The 17,598-nt window shown below is 35.9% G+C and overlaps 1 protein-coding gene across 12 annotated transcripts in view; it reads right to left on the reverse strand.

Moving 5' to 3' along the window:
* The window catches only part of Ctnna3 (catenin alpha 3), a 1,429,068-nt gene that overhangs the window by 113,634 nt on the left and 1,297,836 nt on the right, over positions 1-17,598 (reverse strand). For all 12 annotated transcript variants that reach the window (XM_040732537.1, XM_040732539.1, XM_040732546.1 and 9 more), the window contains one exon: positions 17,134-17,315. In XM_040732537.1, coding sequence (XP_040588471.1) covers positions 17,134-17,315 — 182 coding nt within the window. The remainder of the gene's footprint in view (positions 1-17,133; positions 17,316-17,598) is intronic.

Raw genomic sequence — 17,598 nt, forward strand, 5'->3', positions numbered from 1 at the left:
ATGAGGGAGGGGTAAAAAAAATATACCACATGAAGGATTAAACATATTATTATTATTATTTACTTTAGTAAATGATAAATGATATTAGCAATGAATCACGAGCTAGTATGTTTCAAACATTTCATGAAACAAACTGGAATGTTAAAAAACACAGATGACATTCAGAATATAAAAGTGAATTAACAGAGAAAAACATAAATGTTTAAAAATTTATGCAGGTAATTATGATTATAATTTGAGAAGAGTATCCTAAAACTAAATTCTGGCTTTCATTTTTACAACTACATGTGTGTGTGTGTGTGTGTGTGTATAAATTTGTATAAGTACATATATATTCATCTGAAAATATAGAGAACTATTTGGCCTTTTGTTTCTATTTCCGAGACTTACTATAGGTATACATAGGATGAATAGTAATCAGAAACATTTAAATGATTTGAATTTGATTAACAAAAGAAAAAGTCTGTATCTTCATAGATGATTGCTTCTGGACAAACACTTTTTTCTAGGATATATTTCTGGGTCAGAAGATTGAGAAATGTCTTCTGAATAAAATAAATATTGCCTTCTGTAAACAACATACAGATTAATTCTAATCTAATTCTCAGTTCCATTCCAAAATTTTAAGCAGCCAAGTGTAACTTGACAAGTCTCCTCAATTAGTTTATGAGAGCAGGTCATTGCCAAGTTCTCATTTAAATCATAAATTAATTTATTCTCTCTTTTATTTGCCTACTGAATACATAAATACATAATTCTCATCATTAATTGTCTTCTTAAAACTAAACTTGAAGGTAAAATACAGCTTCAATGGTAATGGGGATAAATGCCATGGATAAATTACTCAAGGAACCTCACCATTATCTGCCACCTAGAAACCAAGGCAAACATGAAATGTATTGTGATGGTAAAGTGGTGCGATGGTTCCAAGGCAAACATGAAATGTATTGTGATGGTAAAGTGGTGCGATGGTTTCTAATGTTTGTTTTTTAACAAAATCTCAACCGTTTGATTTTACCAATAAAGACTTTGAAGTCAGATGCTGGGGTGAAAGTTGCTAACTAGAGAAGCAGAGAAGGCATCCAGGGTTTGAATGCCTTGGTCCCCAGCAGGTGGCACTGCTTGTCAGGGTTGTAGAATATTTGAGAGCAAAGGAACTGTGTCTCTGGGGGTGGGTCTTGTGGCTTTATTGCCTCATCCTGCCCCCTATCTGCTATATCTTGAGTGTAGTGCAATGTCACTAGCTCTCAGGTTCAGGATTCTACTGCCATTACCAATCTGTCTGCTCATATTTTCTCCATCGTGATGGACTGTATCCCACTGGGAAAACTCTTCCAAAATGAACCATTTCATCCTGAGGTGGTTGTTGTCGGGTCATCTTATCACAGCAACAGGAAAGCAACTAAGATGAAAAGGTTCAACTATACCAAAAGAATTTAATTGATTATGGACTGTCCTGCCTCCTAATTATGCTCATCTCTGACTTCAAAGGGAAGTGTAAAGTATAAAAAGGGATGTGTCATCTTCCACTTCATTGCTAACTGCTGCTGGCAAAGCCATTTTTCTTATGTATGGATGGGCTAGGACAACAGAATTCTTTCTATTATAACATCCCTTCACACAAAGTTGGTTTTTTAAATAAAATTTTATCAATTCATTAGAAGAGGTATAATTCAGGAATTGATGAATGTTAACAAAAAAGAAGAATAGAACACAGTATGGGTAGAGCAAAGGGCATAGAGACCTAGAGGGCTACTTTATGCCTCTGGGTATTTAAGAGTCTAAAGGTGAGTATGTGTAGGGGAATCATACACACGAGTAGGAATATAAGACAAACTTGCAACAGATGCAAGGTGATCATTTAAACTAATCCTCTGATCTAAATATGATCAAATGCCTAAAACCATTTGTAAAAATAATATGCAAAAAAGTATATGCATATAAAATATTCACTTATTAGTGAACACTTCCCTTAAACCTGACAATGTCCCAAACTTTTTGAAATTTTGATGATCATATTAGAACTAGACCATCTAATTTAAAAAGAAAAACTGAACATTTAAATAACCCATAATCAATAGAATACTCATCATGGGAGTCTTTTTTCTGAGTTCTTATCTGAAATTTGTGCATAAATGTACAAGACATTCATGAAGACTAAATCAAGTAATAGATGAATGAGAGCTTAGAATTTTATTGCACTTTCAAAAATAATCTAAATTGTAAAACTCAGAAAAATTTCAAGGGAGAGAGAAATGACACCTGGTTTCCTTTGCTATGCCTTCTGTTCTTGGTGTGGCTGTACTGGGGCATCAGCCACTAAGGGTGGGCTTTTTTAAACAACCTGCCTTTTATCAGTATATTCAATTGGCCATTGTGTCTTCCCATTTATTCATCTACATAGTTTTAAAATCTACATTATCTCTTCTTTTTGGATTGTCATTCTGATCCAAATCTAGTAAAACTATTCTCTAGCTGAGACTTAAATTCATTCTTGCAGCCTTTGAAGTATATCCTCTAAAGAAGTAAAAGAATATAAGAGAAAAAATTGATGTGGGATTACATTCATTTCCTGGTACAAGTTAATGTTACAGTTACCGATTATGATCATGCTACCAAGATGCTAAGTAATACCTCAATGTCAGAGTCTTTCCATAGCATCAATCCCCTTTTCCAAACTTCCAGCCTTCTATTTTCACTCAAAAACTGTCAGCTTGCCTCTCTGTTTCCACACATCATGATATTCAGGGTATCTGAATATTTTATTCTTGCCCAGGATAGTTCCTGTATCTGGAAACCCCTCTTAACACCGTACCCCTGCTAGCTCAACAATTGCCTGACAATATACCATACAGGATATTTTTATCTTCCACATTGTATGAGACTCGTGTGCTCTGCTGAGAAGGTATGTAGTTCTTTCCTATTTTATAAGATATGTTTAGTAAGATGTGTATTTATGTCATATAACCTGATAAATAAGACACACAGTAAAATCGTTAATACAGAGGAAAATCTATTAGAGTTAGTCATTTTTCTTGCCTGTCATAAGATCTATAAAATATCATTTGACAAAATAAAGCATTTTTCCCTTGATACCACACTCTTTCTTATAGGTGACCATTCTCTAGGTCTTCTAGAAGTCATGGCCCATTATTTCCTGTGTGTTCTAGCAACTCACATTGATTAATTTATGCCTCTCTCTGTTGGAAAGCTTTGGGAAGGCAAAATTCATGACAGATTAACTATACATGTTTCATGTCCCATGTGCATAGATAACCCAATGATTACTTATTAAGTATGACCAATGAAAGTGGTGACAAATGTTATCACAGGGAGACATAATACAAGTGACAGAAGTAAACCATATTGCTTTTAAATTTCAAAGGGGATTCAAATGAAAAAGGGCCATATGATATGTTGATAAAGAGAATCATAATGAAAAGGCAAATATTAAAAGCAGAAACTGAAGACATAATGACATGAATGGCATGAGTAAGGCTGTTTGGGGACAAGATCAGGGAATCAAAATGCAGAAAAAAAACAAATAAAACTGACAAGAACAACCTAATCCTGCAAGGACAGAGATAACAAAAAGAGCTAAAGACAGCAGTCATGTCGACAATAATCTCCATGGAAAACAGAAAATGAGAAGTAGGGACCCATATAAACTAACCAGGAGATAAAAATCGATTCAAGATAACTGAAGAAAGAAACAACGAGAAAGCTAAGAAAATAATCTCTAGGGGAAAATATAGAAAAGAGACAGGTTAACACATGGGATTACAACGTTTTTCTTCTAAGAATTTTTTAGATGGTTTAAAATTGTATTTTTAGAATAAAAAGTTTGAATAAAAACCAATGATTCAAAGGTATTTTTAATTTAAAAGTAATTGACAAATATTGTACCTGAAGTTAGCAATGACTGACGATACTGTCATTAAGAGTACTGTGAAATGCGCGCGCCTCTTTAAAAAATAAATGTGAGTTTTGCTCTTATCAACTGATTGCATTGTAGTTTCTGTCCTTGGCTATAGAAAATGATCCAGAATTGTAAAGTGAAATGTGCACCTATTCATGTACTTTAAGAATAGTAGTCCCCTGGCATTGTAGAGTTGCTTCATTATACAGGAGAAAATGGGAAAGAAAGCAGCATGGGCAGATGTCCTGGAGACTGTCAGGGGAGGTGACATTTATGTGATGTGACTCACCTTGACATGTCTTGGTATTCCATTACAAATCTGAGAGATTGTGTTTTCACTCATGAGTTGCAATTGCCTCCGGTAACCCGTTACTATCTGGGCTCTTTAGCTGAGGTCAGCCAACACTCATTGTGAAACACTACTCAAACACATGGTGACCAGCTGGCAAATTGGCACCCCTGGGATGCTTCAATCTGCCCTTCTAATCAGATATTTTGTAGGAGGCTGAACTTAAGGAGTATCAAGGTGTTATTTAGGGTGCATCTAAAAACTTATGAAAAACACAACCCTTTGGGAGCTTTTCTTTTTTTCAGGGTAGGTTTGTTTAAAATTATATTCCTTATCTGGAAGAATCCAAAGAACAGAAAAAACAGATTTCATATGTATTTAAAGGCAAAACCTTCATTATCTAATTATTTTGAAACTATCAGAAATATCTACTGAAGGAGCATAGCATTCAGTTCCTTGTTTTGGGGTCACACAGAATGCAAACTGATTTTCCTTCTGTCTGAATCATGTTACTGATCTACAGACACTTTGCTGCCGACCCATTTGTGGATAGTTAGGCTCAGGGACTTTATTGCTTAACAGTCTCAGGACATCGTGACTACAAAAATCAGTAAGATCTGGCTATAATACTAAACAGAACAAAAGAATGTGTCTTCAACCCTTGTGAAAAACATAACACATAACATTCTTGGATAACTAAACAAAACTGAGGAAAAGTTACATCATTATCATGCAAACAATCCATAGTGTATGGCATGCATTAAGAAAATCGACTGCAATACTTCAGAGGCCTTTGAATAACCTTGTGATTATCCACATTCATCCAGGAAGCAGTGTCAATCATCAGGAAATTGATATCTATTAACAGCTAGTTTATTAAATTTAAAAAATCATCATAAGCAGTGCCTGTTTTATGGATATTGATCCTCAACTTATGAAAATACAATTAAACATTTTAATATTTAAATATCATAATAAGAACATTTCTACAACTCTAATAATTCCTAATGGGCTTCCTGATTCAGAAGGTCAAGTAACATAAACATCTAATTTCATTCTTCCTTCATGTTTCTGATATACTACGGATGTCATGGTTTGAATCTGATTTCGTACACATAACCTCCTATTTTGAGTACTTACTCTCTGGTTGTGGTTGGTGTCTAGGGAAGTTATTAGAACTCTATGATCTCTCTAGTAAAAGTAGATCATAAGGACAGCCTTTAAAAGGTTCCTCAAAACCCAGGTTAAAATCAATATTCACCTCATCTTGATCTTGTCAGATAATCATCCAACCTCATGTCCTCACTTCAATGGCTTGAGCACTGTTTTAGCCTTAATGTTAATGTGGGAATTTAACTCACGTCTTCAAGCTTAACAGAAACCATCTTTACCCACTGAGATATCATTTCTGCATTCTTATTTTTACTTAATTTTCATTTGTAATTTAAAATTTATTTTATTACTGTCATGTAGATTTTCAGTATTTAATTGCAGAATGTATTTATAATCTATTACGTTGTCTACTTGTGAAACTACTAAAAATGGGCTGTCCATAATACTTTGGCTGGCTCTTGGGAACCTATTCCTCATACTGGAATGCCTTTCCCAACCTTAATGCAAGCTGAGGTGCTTAGTCTTACTGCAACTTGATAAGCCATGCTTTGTTGATAGCTATAGGAGGTCTGGCCCTTTCTGAAGACAAACAGAGGAGTAGGTTAGGGGGGGGCACAGGGGAGATGAGAAAATGAATGGGAGGAAAAGAGGGACAGGAAAATGTGGTTAGGATATTAAATAAATAAATAAAATTGTATAAAGAAATTTGTTTTTGACAGGGAGATCTATAGTGCACATTTATATGTTAGCTATTACATTCTATTGCATAGCATTTCATAAAAATGAAAAATAGCATATAATTTAAAATATTTTACCTATTATATGTAGCCAATTAATATTTGTATAGGACACAATATGTGTCAAATGAAAGACTACTTGTTGTTAAATATCACATTACTAAGTATGGCTTCTACCCTTACATGTCTAACAATAAATAATGAAAATAACTGTGATGAAAAATGTGTGTGTGTGTGTGTGTATGTTTGTACTCACACATGCTAAATTTAACTGCAGAGAAAACATTGCATCCAAGAAAAAAAAAAGTAAAATAAAGTGGACATAAGAAAGGAGTAAAATGAAAACAATGCTGCATTCATTTCAAAAACAATTATAGGCTTATTACAGATTTTAGTTACTTCTGGATTGAGTTAGAGTTGGAGAGATTTTAAGAGTCTAAAATTCATCTTACAGCTCTTCCTTTGTTGCAGTGTGGACACACAATATGTCTCTTTGCAGATGCCTTTGGCAATGACACTTATAGATTGTGAGAATGGTTCCGTGTTTAGCTTTTGCAAAACTAGAAATGGGTCTATTTTCCAATGCGTTCTCACTCAGTGTACTTGCGAATTCTCTTATAACACCCTAGCTTTTATTCACAACATCCTCAAAGTTACTGAAGTATCAGAATGCCTTCAAATTAGATTAAAAGTATTTCAATAATACATTGCTTTTTGTAGGAACTGTCCACTCAGAGGGTGTGTATCTAGAGAGTCTAAAGTTGTCCCTCTCATATGACATGCTCTGACCTTGCCCATTATTCTGCTTCCCAATACAATTTCCTGTTTCCTAGTCAGAAAAACCTATCAAGAATTTCACATACACTTTCTATAAGCTCCTGTTATTATGCAAACTTTTTACTACCCAGAATTTTAGCCAAAAGTAACACATCACTCTACTCTTCTCAGAGTAAATATAGAGACAGTCTGTTCATTTTACTCCTGATAAATGAAGTTAGACCAAAAAAAGAAGTTAAAATCATCAAAATAGTGAAAACAAATCTGTGTAGATTCATAATTGATTGCCTGCCTTTCACATTTTTAGGTCCTCCTCTATTAGAGCCACCACTACAGAATACCACAACCAATCAATGTGCACAGCTGTGAAGCCCAGTCCCCAAAATACAAACACAATACACACCATCCTACAGCTCATGGAACACTGTAGGAGAAGGGGTGGCAAGAGTATAAGAGCCAGGAGTCTGCCAGGCACACTGGTGCACACCTTTAATCCCAGCACTCAGGAGGAAGAGACAGGTGGATCTCTGTGAATTTGAGGCCAGCCTGGTCTACAGAATGAGTTCCAGGACAGGCTCCAAAGCTACAGAGAAACTCCATCTCAAAAAAAACAAAAATAAAAACAAAACAAAGAGCCAGAGGACCAGGGAGCTTTCTGTGAAGACATGTCTCCTACTATAGAATCAGAAGCTATACTCATATAGTATGATCAACATGACCACTGAAACATGAGATGAACAAGAGATGGATACCAATAAACAATAAGCATGCCAAACTTCATGACAAAAGCCTGCCAGGCCCCATCCCTCACGAAGAACTGCAGGCAGCTGAGTAATTTGGGAGTGGGGAAGAGCACACCAATTTGCTGTTCAGTACCAAATGGTCATCCACCAAAACATACATCATATGCACCCTTTAGGTTATTTTAGGGAGCTGTATGTGGGAAGGTTTGGAGGGAAGGATAGGGAACAAGAAATGTTGTAATTAAGATACAATCTCAAAATAAAACTTGAAGGGTTAAAAAAAAGATCATGGTGCCATAACTGACCTTCTCCCTGTGCTCCACATGCATGTTAGTGTCAACCACCAAATGGAAGTCATTATGCATTGTTTCTTAAAGCTATCCTGCTTACTGATGATTTTTTTTATTTTTCAGTTTAAATTTAGATTAGAAACAAGGTTGCTTCACAAGTCAGTTCCAGGTCCCTCTCCCTTTCCCTCCCCTCCTCCTGTGCCCTCCCCTTCAACCCCCCCCCATTATCCCTTCATTTCCCCAGGGAGGGTGAGGCCCTCCATGGGGGTGTCCATAGTCTGTCATTTCATATAGGGCATGGCCTAGACCCTCCCCCAAGAGTTCAGGGTGAGAGTGCATCTCACATTGTTGGATGAGAGTCCAAAGTCCATGGGTATACTCGGGATGAGTACTGATATACTGCCCAAGGCTCAATAGATTACCTAGGCCTCCTTACTGACACCCACATTCCCGGGGTCTTGATCAGTCCCATGCTGGATTCCCAGGCTGATGCCTGGGACTCAAGAGTTAACCTTTGTCAGGTCAGCTGTTTCTGTGGGTTAAACCAGCATAGTCTTAATCCCTTTGGTCATCAGTCCTCCCACTCTGTTACTGTCCTTCTTTAGTTCAGCTCAGTACTTAACCATGGGGGTCTGTCTCTTCTTCCATCAGCCACTGAATGAAGTTTCTGTTTCCCAGACTCTCTGGTCATGGGACTGTAGGCTGGCACTCCCCAGATCTATGTCTAAAATCCATATATGAGAGAGTACATGCCATGTTTCTCTTTTTGTGACTGGGTTACCTCACTCAGGATGGTTTCTTCTAGTGTCATCCATTTGCCTGCAAATCTCAGGATTCCATTATTTTTTCTGCTGAATAGTACTCCATTGTGTAAATGTACCACATTTTCTCTATCCACTCTTCGGTTGAGGGACATCTAGGCTGCTTCCAAGTTCTGGCTATTACAAATAATGCTGCTATGAACATAGTGGAAAAGACATTCTTGTTGTATGAATGGGCATCTTTTGGATATATGCCTAAGAGTGGAGTTGCTGGGTCTTTTGGTAGGTTTATTCCCATTTTTCTGAGGAATCTCCATACTGATTTCCAAAGTGGCTGAACCAGTTGGCACTCCCACCAGCAATGGAGGAGGGTTACTGATGAATTTTAAAATTATTTTTTTAGAAAGAGAGATCTTCCCTCTAATCTTCCATTATTTCTAGAAAAACAAATTTCTGTGTGCTTCTGTGTCTTTTAACTTGTTATATGGGTTTAAATTTTCAAAAAGGTTACTCTAAATTCATATTATAAATTCTGGTATGTGACCATAACTTATAATGAGATTGTATTTTAAATGGTTTTTCATAATCTCTTTTCTCTTTTTCATTCTATTTTAACTTCTCAATTTTATCAGTTGGTGATGATGATGCATTGTTTGTTTTCTTGTTATTATGAAGATTCATTGGATGTTAAATCATATTATGTATTTCTCTGTGTAAAAAAGTACAGATGAAGGTATTTTAAAAATTGATCCTAAATTTAAGAATTATAATTAATTATGACTCTTACTTCTGGCCTTGCCATTCTCATCCCTGTCTAGTAAAGTCTGTCACTTAAAATGTCCCTTTGTTTACACTTTTGTTTCCTGTGTGCTATCCTAAAATAACAAAAGTTTTTCTTTCTCACTTCTTTCGTCATCCTTGCTTCTTCCATTTTAATTAATTTTTTTCCTAGCTAGCGTTTCTAATACTGCAGTTTGGAATCTATTAGTTTAATAGACCAGTAACTCAAGTGATACATCTTTACTTGACTAAGACACCATGGGGGCTGAAGCAGGCTCTCTACATGCTCCCTTGAGCTGGCCCATGGGAAGGGTAACAGTTAACTTGGTCCCCAACTGGTGTAGAAGGGTACAGAATGTTCGTAACTGTGGCCTAGTTAGTAGGTTTCTCTGTGTGAGCTTTGAATGTGATAATCTGCTTCTTCTTCTTCTTGCTCAAGCTGTCTGTTTTTGATTCAGTGAGATGTGAGCAACATCAGGAGTGGCAAGCTTCTGTCACCCACACTATGATAGTGCATTCCCACCAATGTATTCCCTTGAAACTGTTGGCACCATCAGATCAACTCCTTTAAGAAGTCAATGGCATGCATGAGGTCACACTGACAAAAAGTAACTAATACCTTGACTAAGTATTTTCTTGGTACCATTGGGGAGTTGAAATTGCAACCTTTAATTTTTAAATTAAAAGATAATTTAATAAACAAGTGAAAGGAGTAACTCAAGACATTAAACGTGTTGAACCTCACAAATTTTGGAGACTTTTTTTGTGTTTTTTAAATGTTTTGTTACTTTACTGACTGTTTTGCTTTTATAATTTGTTTGTTTTATAATAATTTTATATATTATTTTATTGAATATATGTACATTTATGATGTACCTATCCTTTAAAAACTTGGATATAAGTCAAAGTTCAGAAGTATTTTATACAACCTAAACTTAATGTGGCTATCTAGATAAGAAGTATGTGGGGAAACTGAATTAGATGATCGAAAACTGAGGCAACTTCAAAAATAGTAGACAAGGATTTTACAATATAAAGAGGATGGTTGAACTTGAATTTTCTCTCTGATGCTGAGCTCACTCACTAAAGTCAACACTAGAAGAAATAGCCCTATAAATTTATATAGATTCATGCTTACACCTCTTGTCGTCGTCGTCATCATCATCATCATCATCATGGTCATTACTGGAGATTTCTTTCCCTACTGTTTATGTTGTCTTTCTGTCTCATTGATGACTTTAGTTCTTCATTCTCTTTTCACAATCTCATATTCTTCCTCATTTTTGTTTTTTTCTTGAAACATAAAATACATTCATCAAAGCATTCAAATATCTCAAAAAATCTGTCCTGGCTACTTTTCTTCTCGTAAGTCACTGCTTTGAGTCTCTTGAAAGCATATGTCACTCTTCAGTACACGTCTTTTAGGAAGTCATCTTCCCCATCTTGCCACTTAGTGAAACTATCCAGACAAAAGACAACACTGACACTAGCAATCATGGTCTTAATTGGAGACTTTATGTGAAACTCTTCACTAGTTACTCCATGAAGTAAGTTTAACACTGGCCCTGCACCCTTCTTTGCATGTTGTACTTTTTTGTGATCATTGAAATGCTCTTTCATTATGGAAGTTGATTCATTTGCAAATGTCTTCATATTTACTTGCCAACAGACATGATACACATGCTTCTGACTGAACTGGTTTGGTGGTGGTTGCAGGAAGAGCAAGAGTTCAGGGTTACCCTCATTTACAAGGACAGCCTTGGGTGTGTAGCGATTTCAGGGCTAATTTGAATTCATGAACCTGTGTCAAAAAATAACTAATCAAAAGCACCAACTTCTGTTTATGGGAATATGCTCCTCACAGATATAGGTCACATAAATAGCCACTGTGAACATTCACTCTAATCCCTGGTAAGAGGAATTGAAGCTTTTCATTGACAAATATCTGCCTGATATTTTACTGCAGCTCAATTAAGGCTTCTTTCCATTGAAAGCTATTTTCCATATAACTATAGACACATTAGACTAGCTGCAAATCTAATTCAACTTTCAGCTCTAAGTGTATGTTCTCATGTGTGTTTCCTGCCTAAGTTAATTATATCAGTACTATTGAAAGCCTTTCAGAATCAACCTACAGACTACATAAGAATGCTTCAGAAATACTCATTAGGAGAATGTAAACACCATGCAACAATATCATAATAGCACAATTTAATCCAAAGAAGATACAGAACAGGGGTTAATGAGGAATAAGAGAGGGCAAGGCAGATGTTATATTCTACACAATAGGGAGCTGAGTTACAACCAAGATATATACAAGATATAAATTACTTATAAAAATAGCACCATCAAGGGCTTCAAATAGAAACAATAAAGTAAACACTCATACTGAACTATCACAAATTAGAATGTAGAGCAGGCAGATTTGGAGATAGAAAGGCACAAAAGTGGCCTAAGTGATTATCTGCAGAATAGTTCAGTAAGCTATATACAAAGATAAAAGCAGATTATCTGAGACATGGTAGTGTTCACAAGAATGAGAAAAGACACAGTGTAGTCCTCTGCCTTTGTGTTAGGAGGGAACTCATTGCCCAGAGTTAGTATTCAAGTTGTTGCCTTGTGTTGTCTCACAAACATGAATATACACAAAATGTTATTATGTCTGTGATACAATTTATAAAACTGTTTAGTAAGGATTGTTCCAGCTCAAGTTCCCCAAGTGTGGGTAAGATTTTTGATATGCAAATTGAGGTTTAGCTTTATATATGGAAAATGTTAATTTATCCCCAAACAATATTCTATTCTTAGTCTTCAAAACTTTAATTGTATGTGTGCTGGGATCATCTTTGCTTTTATGTAATTTTAGCCTCTTTCCCTCTCATCTCATACTTCATTATCATTATCTCACAGACTTTATATTGAATTTATCCAATTGCACATAGCAGTTTGGTTAAGTGTCTTATTTGTCTTATTTTAATGAGGCTTATAAAATTTTTCTTTGATGCTGTTCCTCTTTGAATGCTTGATAATTTGTTACTAACTTTTTAAAAATCTTTTAACTAATGTCCTAATTTTTATTAAATCATTGTATCTTTCACCCAATGGCTCATGTCTCTTTATTTTGATTTTTAACATATGTTTATAAAATGTACATTCACATCTATTGTGGTCAACAGAAGGAGGTAGGCAGATGGATTTATAAATTTTAATTTTTTAATTGTTAGGCATCAGTTTTGTTTTCAATTTTGTGTTTGTTTCAAAGAGGGATGGGATATCTGACAAGCTAGATTCTCACCTAAAATGCCATCTTGTATTCTCCTGGCATGTCATGAGCAGGAGTTTTCCTACTTCTGGGTAGGGTGCCAAAGACAAGGACATTCTCCTTTCTCAATATAATGATCTTCTCATTTTCTAATGACTGACATTTTGGGCAGTGGTGAGAATAATGTGTTTGGTATGTGTTACAATTTTCTATCATTTCTTAGGAGTATTTCCCAAATAGGGGAGCATTGCTGGTCACCTGGCTACATTTCCTATTCCCTCAAAAGTCAAAGTCCACTGAAGTTCTCAATTTCAAGTCCCTTGATTTTATGTGTCTAATCATCAATGCTATGAAGCAGTATGTTATAGATCTTTGTTCCACATTACAGCACTTGTTCTGGTTGGGTCCACTTTTCTTCTGTACTTCATCTAGGATAATTTCCTCAATACCTTGCCCATGGAGTCTTTTCAGGATCTCAACACCTGCTCTATAGACACATGCCAATATCAAAGGACAAGCAACAGATTTACTGAAATGTAATGAATATATTTGTGCTGGTTTGAATGAAAATGGCCCCCATAGGCTTACAGATTTGAACGCTTGGTCACCAGGGAGTAGCCTTGCTGGAGGAAGTGTGTCACTGGGGGGTGGGCTTTGAGGTTTCTAAAGCCCATTCTGAGACCAGAGTCTCTTTCATACTATTGACTACAAATCCAGATGTAGAACTCTTAACTGTGTCTCCAGCACCACGTTTGCCTGCATGCCACCATGCTTCCTGCCATGATGACAGACCTCTGAAACAGTAGGTCTGCCCCAAATACATGCTTTCTCTTATAGTAGTTTACATGACCATGGTGTCTCTTCATAGGAATAATACACTGACTAAAACAATATCATACAAGGTAATTTTAAATGCATACTCTTTTTTACATCTTATAAAGGTAAAATTCTAGCTGTCTAAAAGTTATTTTGTATGACGGCTTATTCCCTCTTAATTTGGGGAAAGTCTGTGTGGAATATAACTGAAATTTTGGTAAGTTCTGCTAGCTTAGGGGCCAATCCAAACTAAATTAGAAACATAAAATGACTCCATATTTATCATACAGCATCAACAAATTTTAGAAAGCGTAAAATATGATTAAATCATCAACGATGAAATTTCAAAATATACTACTGCTTAATACTATGGAATAGTATTGGTTCCTATAGTGAACTATATAAATGTCTATGTTATACATATATATATATGTGTGTGTGTGTGTGTGTGTGTGTGTGTGTGTATTCAGTGACTGGGGGAAATAGAGATAAGGGGAGAAAGAGAAGCATATACATGGTAAGAGATGAAGAAAGGACAATATCAGGAGATTGTTAGAATGTCTGCCTGTAGACACTGAAGCATAAACCAAAACTCAATTATTCTGTGCATGAATAGGAATGAAAGGGTATTATCAAGCTACAGGCTATAACTAGAAAAAACTGTCAAAGTTTAAATAGGAAAAAATAGAAACTGATAACTAAAAGACATTCATAATGAAATGCTATGTATAAGTCTAATTTTTGTACTTTCCAGTGAAATTTGGAGTGGCATCTTCACTCTCTTTTAGCTTTGACAAGTGGATTTTCCTTCAATGGATTAAAAAATAGAACCAGAGTCTGTTTTAGAGGATAATTTTTGTACTGAAAAAGAAAAAGCATGAACAGGGATAGAGTAGCCACTGATATTGTTTCATAAAATAGAGGTCAGAGTACTTTTCTGTTTCATCAATTATTTTACATTCTGAAAACATCCTGTTGAAGAACTGGCTTTACTGTTGGTATACTCTTCCTTATCCAGCAGCTCATCCTATTTTTACATGAATGGCACTAGGAGAGTGACTATATGTTTACAACTGTACACAGTATGTTCATTGCCATTGCCCTTAGATGGCTACTCACTGCTCAATCCACGAGACAGCAATAGATCACTCAAAACCAACAGAGAAAGCCCTGCTCAATCTCAGTTAACAACACATAATGAGCAGACATGCTCATGAGAGGGAAATTGATGGAGAGGAGGAGAATACATGGAGGAGAGGGACGTGAAGGGCAAGAGTGATCAGCACACACTGTGTAAGCATGTAAAATTGTCTAAGATCAAGCTCAATAAAATATTAAATAAAAATCAACCAATAATACTGGTTGAATTAACTTTTAAAAATCATGTTTAAGATTATTCTTTGTAAATACATTTCTTGAAGTGAACTATAGATTACAAAGGTTTTCAACATATACTACATTCTAAATTAAGGCATCTACTAAAGTGTCCTTTTCCCAACATACTTTCTATGATGCCTTTTTTAAAGGTTTTGAACCTTTAAATTTTTGAATAACTGTACAATTATCACGCTTACTTTTCCTTTAAATATCTTCAAATATTTGCTAGTTAAACCACTTAAAAGTAGTGATTTCTGTGCTCATCTCTTTTGCCATTTATATAAAAAGTATAACATGTAGTAGCTAGTACTTATTACAATGTTTACCATGTGACATTTTAGTATTGTTTAGGACTGTTAGCTGAAACAGAATTTTTAGTTCATTCAATTTTCTACTTAATTGCGTTTAACATTAGGAAACTTGTTCTCAGTTTTCCCACTGAAAAGCAATGGGTATTACCAATTAATTATGATTTAAAATCACATCTATTCATTATTCTATCATAAAGTTATTTTCCATGTAGTACACTGTGATATAATAATTTCATACATGTAACATGTGAGTCACAGGGTAGTTTTCTGTTTTGGGAATGTTGTAGCTTCATGAAGACTACATAAGTTTTGTTTTAGTTTTGTATTCTTTAGCAACTGGTAAGAGAACCATTGCACATCTTGCTGCTCTTTGGTTAATTATGTGAAGACATTTACAACCTGCTTTTCAGCATTGTGTTTCCCTTAATGGCCTTGATTTCCTTAAAGGATGAATAGAGGTAGCTCGGCAACTGTAAAAGATGTTCTCTTGAAGAGTTTGCCTTTATTGAAGACTTTCCCTTCCCAGTAGAAATATTCTGGAATCAGGGTAAGAGTCTCCTCACTGTCTGGGTTTAGTTTCCACGTGCATAGGTTTCATAGTCCACCTTTCAATCCAGACTCAGCAAGTAGGCAAATTTTTGGCCTGGGAAGACCCAAAGCCCAGACATAGAATTTTTGTCATTGACTACATAGAGTGACATTGACAAGAGTCCACTCACTGGAATATTCCAGTAAGTAGATTTTAGCTCATGAAGAACTAAGGGAAATTTTAATGAAAGCATACTCCGAACAACACAGAGACCAACATCTTCATCAAAGCGCTTTCAAAATACGCCAATGCCACCAAGAGGATTCCCTCATTGAGTATACATGCTTAAACAACCCTACACAAAGATTTCTTGGACAAGTGAGTCAGTGGTCCTTGACCTAGGACTCAGTAACCACTGCCTGTTCTCATTTGGCTATCTCCTCCTCAAGAACTTCCACAGTTGCCTCTTCCTTCTCATTTTGTTCAGCCTGGGCTTCTGAGCCTCTTTTTGTGAACCCTTTCTTTATGTGGAGTAGCCTTTGTATGTTGGGTCTCTGCAACTTCTTAGCATCAAACTGGAGTATTTATTATGGTTTTATTTACTACCACCACACTGAACTGGGTCAATTAATGAGGTAAAGAACAAGCAGTTAGTGCCAGAAAATAGAGAAAACAAAGCCTGTTTATAGAGATATAAAAGGTTGGTGACAAGTGCCAGTTTTTCAGTCATTGAGGAATTCTCATTTTCAAGTGGGCATCCCACAGCCACAGGATCTAAGCCCCACTGTGGCAGGCAGGAATAAGGGATATGGGCCGTGTAGACCATTTAGTTTTCAGGATACATGTACAGGGTTCCCACTGCCACAGAGACTATACAGAGAATAGGGACAGTTTGTCTGTGCTACCACAAAGTCTCAAAAACATTTGAATTGCTTCTGGAATGTATGTGTGTGTGTGTGTGTGTGTGTGTGTGTGTGTGTGTGTGTATGTGTGTGTGTGTATGTGTGTATGTGTGTGTGTATGTGTGTGTCATAATTACTTCATAGCCATCATTATGCATTGGTGTTTCAAATATACTGATTTATATTTCAGGAATGCCACAATTCACAAGTCCTGATGATGTCACAATAAGTATAAACCACTCACAAGCTTCAGAGAGTACATGCCCTAGTTATCAATTTCTGTAGACAGAGAATTGTTACCACAATACAACGTGATCCCTGCTGCACAGTGTGAAGGTAAGAGAGTATGTGGCAATGGTTTCATAAGAAATGGTGCTATATTTACCACCATTCTAGGATTATACATCTGCAGCTTTCTAATTCTATATTTACATTTCCCTTGCCACTCAGAGAAAGTTGGAAATTTCAGCAATGTGACAAACATGTAGCCATCACCAATCATCACACCTCGTTTCCCACACAATTACCTTGTGAAGTCTGTCATCTCCATCATGATCATGCACATCTTCTTGGCAAGAACAATGATGTCATTGCTTGTGTCATCCCAGATCTCGATCTCAGCATCCAGCTTGCTCTTCACCTTCTTGAAATCAGCTACTTGCTCTGCAATCTTCTCCCTTTCTGCCTCAGGCAGTTGAGTCATTTTAGCCTGAAATGTGATGGTTCAATTTAAAATCATTCCTCCACAGAGGCAGCATCTTAGCAAGAAGCCATCACTATGGGACATTTATACAAATAATTCAATTAAAATCAAGATACCTAGAGCTTAAGTCATTCAATCTCAGCTTTCCTATTTGATCCAAAGAGGAAAAGGTACATGATTTAAAGTATTTGTCTCTAAGTATTCAACTACATTTAAGGTTAGAAAGGTAGACATTGGTGTCTGATGTTTTAATTGTACTCTATAAAATAGCCTGCTACTACTTTGTAAT

Source organism: Mesocricetus auratus, unplaced genomic scaffold (assembly GCF_017639785.1).
Source record: "Mesocricetus auratus isolate SY011 unplaced genomic scaffold, BCM_Maur_2.0 Super-Scaffold_100027, whole genome shotgun sequence".
In the NCBI taxonomy this organism is placed as follows: Eukaryota; Metazoa; Chordata; class Mammalia; order Rodentia; family Cricetidae; genus Mesocricetus; species Mesocricetus auratus.